The sequence below is a fragment of the Urocitellus parryii genome, chromosome 4, assembly GCF_045843805.1.
Source record: "Urocitellus parryii isolate mUroPar1 chromosome 4, mUroPar1.hap1, whole genome shotgun sequence".
NCBI classification, from domain to species: Eukaryota; Metazoa; Chordata; class Mammalia; order Rodentia; family Sciuridae; genus Urocitellus; species Urocitellus parryii.
The window spans coordinates 19,422,588-19,431,911 of record NC_135534.1 but is presented as its reverse complement, the minus strand read 5'-3'; the positions used below and the strand labels follow the sequence as shown (position 1 = coordinate 19,431,911).

The following is a 9,324-nucleotide window of genomic DNA, read 5'->3' as shown; positions in this document are numbered from 1 at the left end:
TCTAGGTATAGCAACAGAAAATGGACTAAGATATTCCCTGGAGCAAACATGAAAGCAACAAGGAACACAGGACCAGAAGTGTATCAGGGGGATTCCCCAAGAGGAAGAGCTATCAAAATTCAGGATAGGTAATAGAAATATAGGCTATTTATTTCAGTGGCTCCCACATTCAAAATATCTTGCAGTGAATGAGAAAGATGTCTGGGCTCAAGGTCAGAAAGATTGGTTCTGAGTCCCAGAATTCACCACTTTTCTGTGTAACCTTGGGAAAATGATTATAGCTCTGAACTTCCAGTTAAAATTAGTAAAATTCAATAAATTAAAATAATACAAAGTGTTAGATTGCTAATATTTAATGGTAAATGAGTACTTACTGAACTGATGAGCCTAGTATAGATTGGTTTACACTGTCCTATGTGCTTAAATGAGCTGAATCAGAGCTAAAAATCATTGCTCCATTGCAGGCTTTTCACTATCTGATGTCCAGCACACTTGAATTGGATCTATGGCCAGTACAAACAATGTGACTGAGTTAATCATCACTGGCCTTTTCCAGGATCCAGAGGTGCAGAGAGTGTGCTTTGTGTTGTTTCTCCCCGTGTACCTGGCCACTGTGGTGGGCAATGGCCTCATTGTTGTGACCGTCAGTGTGAGTAAGAGTCTGCGCTCCCCCATGTACTTCTTCCTTGGCTACCTGTCCCTGGTAGAGATAACTTACTCCTCTACCATAGTCCCTAAATTCATCACTGACTTACTTGTTAAGGTTAAAACCATCTCCCTGAAGGGCTGTCTGGCCCAGATCTTCTTTTCCCACTTTTTTGGGGTCACTGAGATCCTTTTGCTTATGGTGATGGCTTATGACCGCTACGTGGCCATCTGCAAGCCTCTTCATTACATGAACATTATGAGTCGTCAAGTGTGTCACATGCTGGTAGCTGCTTCCTGGCTGGGGGGCTTCATCCACTCCATAATTCAGGTTCTCATCACCATCCCACTGCCCTTCTGTGGTCCCAATGTGATAGACCACTATTTCTGTGACCTGCAGCCTTTATTCAAGCTAGCCTGCAAGGACACCTTTGTGGAGGGGGTTGTCGTGTTGGCCAACAGTGGATTAATCTCTGTCTTCTCCCTTGTTATCTTGGTTACTTCCTATATCATCATCCTATTCAACCTGAGGAACCACTCTGCAGAGGGGAGGCGCAAAGCCCTGTCCACCTGTGCCTCTCACATTACAGTGGTCACCTTGTTTTTTGGACCTGCCATCTTCATCTACATGCGGCCCTCATCCACCTTCACTGTGGACAAACTGGTGGCTGTGTTCTACACGGTCATCACCCCCATGCTGAACCCCATCATCTACACACTCAGAAACGCAGAGGTGAAAGCTGCCATGAGGAAGCTGTGGGCCAGAAAGGGGAACTCAGGGATGGGAACATGATAAATAATATGTGTATGATTTTTGTCTTTCTTGGAATGGATTTTAAGTTTTGTATGATTTTCAAGAATGGCAACAACAAATATAAGAACTTCATGTTATTGCTGGGACAATTCTCCTTAGTAACTAGGACTCCCTTGTATATTGGTATAATGGTACAAGGACAGAGGTCAAATATTCTTGCTGAACCTCATGGAACCTGGTGATTCTCTGATATCCAATAATAGAATGGTTTGGGTAATTGGAGGGACAAATCAAATGTAAATGCAAGGATAATATTTTAATGAATGTTTTGTAGGCTAAAATTACTTTCTTGCTTCCTTTTCTTCTTTTATTCTTCCTTCAATAGCAATTTTATATATTTGTGGGGGACAGTGTGACATTTCAATATATGTATACAACATGTAATGTTCAAATTAGGGTAAAGGTATGTAGATAAGATCAGACAATTATCATTTCTTGTGTTGGGTAAGCTGTCATTGTCTCCACTTGTTATCCATGAAATATTCATTAATTTGTGTCACTGAAAGCCATTGTACTGTGTGATAGAACTTTAGGAGCTATTTCTTCTATCTACCTGTATTGCTAAAAAGAGCTCATTGCTTGGACTGGGGTTGTGGTTCAGCAGTAGAACACTTGTCTAGCGTGTGAGAGGCCCTGGGTTCGATCCTCAGCACCACATAAAAATAAATAAATAAAATAAAGGTATTGTGTCCAACTACAATTAAAAAATAAAAATATGTGAAAAAGACATCATTGCTTAAAATCTGTTCCTTTCCTTTTTTCCTCCCTTCCTCCCTCTCTTTTTAATCTCCTTCCTTTCTTTCCTTCTCCCTTTGTTCAACATCCTTCATGTTAACAACTTGTACTTCACATAAAGGAAGACCATCCACAGGAATTATTAGGGCATATTTGGGTATGAGAGTATAAATCTTTTTTTCTTTTCCAATATGGATAAGAGTATCTTTATAATTTTCAATTCTTCTTGCTGGCTCTTGGCATCTAGTACCATAGCCATGTGATCATGGTCATCAGAAAAGTCCCTAGAGTTCTTTTGACATGTTGACTCACAAGGTAGATTTGGGACGTCTCACAGTGTCTAACATTGGTAAGCAAAAACAATATCAAAATGGCATCAGTTGTACTTATCAATTGGGAAAAGTGAAGTCAAATTCATTCATAAAAAGGAATTTTTTTTACCTTATCTAGAAGTAGAAATCATAGAATGTTAGACAATATTTACTGCCCCAATTAGAGCATGAAGGTGGGGGTTATACTGTCCATGTGTTTTCATTCCAGAACCATGTCCCTTATTTTAACTGCCCATGGCACATTTATTTATTTTTTTAATGCTTGTTAGTATTTCTTGTTGAAGGGATATGAGAGTCTGGGTGTGTGCTGTTGTTTCACCTCTTGGGATCTCCATGTCACTCACCCTCTCACATCATTGTGAACAATTTAGAGAGTATCACAGAATTGGCCAATTTTGGAATTCCACAGAGTGGCACTGCGTTTGCACTGCATCCACCAACCTTTTCTGAGGATCAGGTGAAATGCATGCATCCTCCTTGGAAGAGTGATGCAGCATCCTGGGTGTGCTAGAGACCTTGAAGATCTTTCCCTTTCTCCTGTAGGCACTAGTTCAGAATGTAGGTGAGTAGTGGTTGTAAGGCCCCAGGACATCTTCATTTTCCTTGGAGTCTCTGCTAATCATACCCATGGATGGCCATTATTAATCCCTGAAAAAAAATGCTGCTTGTTTTACCTGAAATGACTTCACCTTCCTTTTTATACATTTTCCAGATTGTATCAGTCAGCTTTCCACTGCTGTGATCAAAGTGCCTGAGGACAACTTAGAGGAGGAAAACTTATTATGAGCTCATGGTTTCAGTGGTTTTATCCATGGTCAGCTGACTCATTCCATTGCCCTGGACCCAAGATGAGGCAGATCATCATGGCAGAAGGGCCTGGCAGAGAAAAATTGTTCCCCACATGGCAAACAGGAAGAGGAGAGAGAGAGACAGAGACACAGAAAAGAAGGAATCAGGGACAAATATGATTCAGCCACAGGGACTTATTTTTTCCAGCTACAACATATGTGCTTACAGTTGCCACCCATTAGTCTGTTGAAATTATTTATCCACAAAATGGATTAATCCACTATGAGTTTACAACTCTCATAATCTAGTCATTTCACTTTTGCACATTGTTATATCACCTGTTACATCAATAGATTACTTAAGTAAATGATGGTACACCCAGTCAATGGATACCATGAAACTTAAGAAAAAATGAGTTTTCCTAGTATCAATATAAAAAAAATCAAATCTCCAATGTGCATTGTTAAATCAGTAAACAAGTTTTATCTCTCTTTATATAGCATATTATTATTTACATAAAAGCTGGAGATAAATAAGAAACCACTACTATACATGCGTTTGCTTAAAGAAACTCTGAAAAAATATAAAAAACTAAGAAAATTAAGACAAGGAGAGGAGAAATGGAGAAAAGAATGGAAAGAACTTTTCTCTTGTGTACCTGTTGATTTTGTTTATTCTTCAAACCTTATGAATATATTACCTGGGTACTAATTAAATTAAAATTCTAAATAATTTTAAGGCAAAATATGAATTTACAATAAGATATTGTAAATACAAAACTAATGGAATAAATCGGTGGAATACAGAATTATAATTTATAAAACTGTAAACTTCTAAAATTTTAATTTTTAAAACTTTTGTAAATAAAGCTAAAACCAAAACATTAGAACACCTGTCTTCACAAAAAAAATCAAAGAATGCAAATTGTACAATGTTTTCCCCTTAATTTTCAAAATATTTAAAAATAGTGTTGTAAAATAATTTGACTTACAGAAATGTTGAAAAGTAGAAAGAATGCCTATTTTCCTTTGATCCAAATTCCACAAATATTAGTATTTTTCCATATTTTCATTGTAATTCATTCTCAACAAATAAAGATATACAGACAAAGGGATGGATATGAAATGAGCAGTATTTAAGAGGGTGGGTCCAAGTATTATTGGAGCACATGCTCACCTGGAAAAAAATAAAAATTATATCACCCAGGCTTCTTTATAACTTTGAGGGGATATGTCTGATTCGGTCACTTCTTTTATAAGGATGACAGGAACTTGGCATTGGGAATGGAGCTCCAACAGCTCTCTGGGGCCATGAGATAAACACTGGAATGGAAGTTATTAAGGATGGAGAAACATGATAAAGAGAATGTTTCTACCTTGAATCTTTTTATTTTTTTTTTTACTTCTATCTTATTTCAGATCCTGATCCTTGCAGGTAAAACCTAACCTAAACAACATTTGGACTCTAAAACTATATATTAGGAATAATGAATTCATATTTCATTGACTTCACAGGATTTCCATGAGACTCCAGTGAAGTAATAGATGTGAAATGGATTTGGAATAATAATAACAAGGTATTATGCAAATATATGGCATATCAATTACAATATTAACAAATCCAAATATGGCTTCCAGGCGTACCCACACAGTTTGGAAAGTTGGTATTGTTTTATTGCAAGATAATGTGTGAATACCTCTTCTATCTTAGTTATATCTCAATAATAAAATCCTTTCATTCCAAGGGACCACACATCTGACTTAAATCCTTCCAAATGATGAAGACAAATGTTGACACAATCTTGACATTACTCATTCAGCAGCAATTGAGGGTCTATCATCTGTCAGTCATCGTGCCAACTGCAAAGTCACATGGAAAAGGGCACAGACACAAGAAGGGGTGAAGAAGTGAGGCTGAAACTCAATCTGACCCAGGTAAGTTTGGTTAACACTTGAGACATCATGCCCAGGTGGGATGTTCCTCTTCTATACTTGGAACTATACTATTCTTTGCTTGAGAAAATAAAACCAAGAGTGAAGAGAAATAGCACGGCAGTTGACTGATACTAAAACTCATCAAAAGAGACATAACACCATATATTTAATCCTTTTACATTCACTGTTTCCAAGAAATTCAAAGATACACAAAAAGTTTCAAACTACACAAAATCTGACCCCCAAATACATTGCTCATTATAGACCTGAACAAGACATAAGAACTACAAGTTTTATAAAGGGTTGATGGAAACATGTTTTGATAGATCAAAAGTTCAGGACATTACTCATGTGGTAATTCACCTACATTAGCAAATTGCAATGTGAGGAATGAAATTGTAGTGAATTGGCCCCAGACCTTAGGTACAGGAATACATATGCAAATAGGATCCATTCTCTGTCCTCAAGGACTCCAAGAGTAGTTTGTCCCTCATTCCCAACTCCTAGGCATTCATATCCCAGCTCTGCCTTCTATCCATCAGAGGGAGATGAAAACTGGGTCTGCTCTTAGGAAAACTGTGACATTAGGACAACCATCCTGCCTCCAATTTCCAAGACAAGGTTACAGAATCATGGAGTATTTCAAAGATGCTTGTCTCACGTTTTCCAGTCATTAAGTGATAGATTTGGATTTTATTCAATCTGGTGACACAGTCAAATCTTTAACTACCTTGCTATGCCCAGGTGCACCAATCCCAAGAAACCACCTCACCAAACCTCCTATGGACAGAACTCCCTCCATCAAGGCAGACCCTGAGGTTGTTCTAATAGCAATGTGCCCAGTCAGGGCAGAAACTCTGCCTCATCTAAGCCCATCACGTAATCCCAACATCATTTCCCAATGCTCTCTTTCCCAGCCTCCTTTGCATGTAGAGTGACCTCATGACCTCTTTCTGCTAAACAAAACAAAACAAAACAAAAACAAACAAAAAAAACCCCTCAAATTTTGCTGAAACATTCCTCAGAATTATTTCTCAAAATAAGGAATGGGCCTTTCCCACTCTTCATATGAAGAAGATATGAAGCCTGAAGCAGCTGCCATTCTGCATCTTGCATCCTAGGATGACAATATAGAGAGCCGAGGAGGCACCAATCCATGTGCTGCAGTTACAGAATTAGGAAAACACCATCAAACCATTGATCTGCAAAGTTTTAATTTAGAAAAGAAAACATGATTCTGTGGCTTTTTTCTGTAAATTTAGATAATAAATATTTTGTGCTTTGCAGACTATGCAGCCTCTGTCATGGCTGCTCAATTTCATGTAGCATGGAGATGAACACAGATAACAAGTCAAATATCAACATGGCTTCCTGGGACTCCTCCAAGATAACACCAATAAGGAGAACTGGCCAAAACATGGACTTTGGTCTCCAAGTGTCATGATAATTCCCCCTACCACTACATGTTAACCTCAGAGGTGAAATGAATACAGCCAAGGAGACACTGCTGAGAGGTGACTGGGTGAAATTCCATTTCACATGATCCATTCCTAAATTCTAAACACTTTGAAGTGCTGACTATTGGAGAAGACATGGAAAGCATCCCAATGTGAACACAGTACCATATACAGATAGCTATGACAGGGTTTGAAATGGTACCATGGAGTTAAATTAACTCATTAGAAATACAACAAAATGAATAACAGGTGAACTTTTGCTCTACTCCTTCATGGTTGACTGAAATCAGATTGCACTTTTATTCTATCCTGGAGTTCACTTTTTTGCCCCACAACTTCCTAATGGCATTTTTCACTTCTGCGTTTCTGAGTGTGTAGATGATGGGGTTCAGCATGGGGGTGATGACCGTGTAGAACACGGCCACCAGTTTGTCCACAGTGAAGGTGGATGAGGGCCGCATATAAAGGAAGATGGCAGGTCCAATAAACAAGGTGACCACCGTGATGTGAGAGGCACAGGTGGACAGGGCTTTGTGCCTCCCCTCTGCATGTGGTTCCTCAGGTTGAACAGGATGACGATGTAGGAGGACACCAAGAAGAGGAAGGAGAATACAGAGAACAATCCACTGTTGACGAACATAATAATGCCAACCACAAATGTGTCTGTACAGGCGATCTTAAATAAAGGATGAAGGTCACAGAAATAATGGTCAATGACATTGGGACCACAGAAAGGCATTGGGATGGTGATAAAAATCTGAATAATGGAGTGAAAAAAGCCCCCCAGCCAGGAACCAACCACCAGACGGTGGCACACAGGACGGCTCATGATTGCTGTGTAGTAAAGGGGTTTGCAGATGGCCACGTAGCGGTCATAGGCCATCACAGCAAGCAAGAGGATCTCAGTGACCCCAAAGAAGTGGAAGAAGAAGATCTGGGCCATACAGCCCTTCAGGGAGATGGTTTTGACCTTGGCAAGTAAGTCAGTGATGAATTTAGGGACCACAGTAGAGGAGTAACAGATCTCCACCAGGGACAGGTAGCCAAGGAAGAAGTACATGGGGGAGTGCAGACTCTTACTGACACCGACCGTCACAACAATGAGGCCATTACCCACCACCGTGGCCAGGTACACGGGGAGAAACAACACAAAGAATAGTCTCTGCACCTCTGGGTCCTGGAAAAGGCCTGTGATAATCAACTCAGTCATGTTATTTGCACTGGCCATGGATTCTGTTCAAGTGTGCTTGATGCCTGCAATAAAAAAAAAAACAAAAAAACAGTGATTGTAACACAAACTCATCGCATTTATACCCCTTTAGAGAGTGAAAAACCAGTTTACTACATGGTTATTACTCAACCATTCATTTAGCCCCTTATTACTCAAGTAAATACTTGTTTGTCCAAGCTAGTTTGAGTGGGTGGCTGTGTCTGAAAGCAAAATTCCTAAGATGGAAACAAGGGTGAAACAAAACTCAGTTAAATCAGACACAGAAAGACAAGTACCACAGGATCTCTCTCATATGTGGAAATTAAAAAAAAAAAAAAGATTCTACCTTAATGTAGAATAGTGATTACTTGGAAATTGGAAATGGGGTAGGGAGACGACTGGATTTGATTAGTGCACAGTGTATGCATGCGTTTAAATATCACAATGAACTCCATTAAAATGGACGATTAAGATATGTTAATCAAAATAAAGTAATATAAACATTTTAGACTACTAGCAACAAGAGAGTTCAAATTAAATTACTATTAGAAAACACAACTGACAAATATTACATGTACAATCAGTAAGAAAATTTTTAAAATACAAAAGCTTTAAAATGTGAAATGCACATAAAGAAAAAACCATAAAAATCTACTGAAGGATATTAAACAACAAGTGAATTAATGGAAAAGCATATTTATATCCATCACACAAAAGATTTAATCATGTTTTTCAATAACAAAACTCAATGACTTATGTTCTAATTCCTCCTAATTTAAATTTTCCTTAATCTAAAAATACATGCATTGTTTCATTGCTATTTTGTTGTCAAGAAAAATCAAGAGTGATCTTTTTATGTGATATTACAAAATTTTTCTAAAGTTATGTGCGTTAAAAATTCTAAAACCACTAAAACATACTAAAAGAGATTAATGATGTTAGATTTCCTTTCAAATGTTGCTTTTTAAAGTGACTACAAGTTAAAGACTAAGGGAAAGATGATTATGTAAGTTTTTTAAATTGAAAACTATGTATGAGAATTCATTATATAAAAGTATAAATAGGATATACTGTTCAAGATATGATGTTAAATCAATTGCTATGCCCTTTGGGGAAGAAATGAAATTTGATGACCAGACTTTAACTCCCATCAAAAAAAGTATGAATTAAAGAATTAAAAATAAAAATTTAAAATTTAAAAAAACACAAAGAGGACTTGGTGATAATAATATGGAGGTAGAAAGACCTTTAGAAGTCTGACATAAATGATAGTAGATAATATTTGACTATAAAAAAACTAAAACTTTTGAAGAAAGTCAAAAAAGCATAAAAAAGTCATTATTCAAATGATAAAATAAGAAAAATGCTAAAATATTTATGAGAAGACTCAAAGTCCACTATTTAAAAA

The 9,324-nt window shown here is 37.6% G+C and overlaps 1 protein-coding gene and 1 pseudogene across 1 annotated transcript; one reads left to right on the top strand and one right to left on the bottom strand.

The window, feature by feature from the left end:
• The first annotated feature begins 505 nt into the window (after positions 1-505).
• LOC113175057 (olfactory receptor 4B1-like) lies at positions 506-1,438 on the top strand. Its single transcript, XM_026379222.2, has one exon. It carries the CDS (start codon positions 506-508, stop codon positions 1,436-1,438), a length of 933 nt encoding a protein of 310 aa, XP_026235007.2.
• Positions 1,439-7,005: 5,567 nt separating this feature from the next.
• LOC113175071 (olfactory receptor 4B1-like) lies at positions 7,006-7,934 on the bottom strand (annotated as a pseudogene).
• Between the last annotated feature and the right edge of the window lie 1,390 nt (positions 7,935-9,324).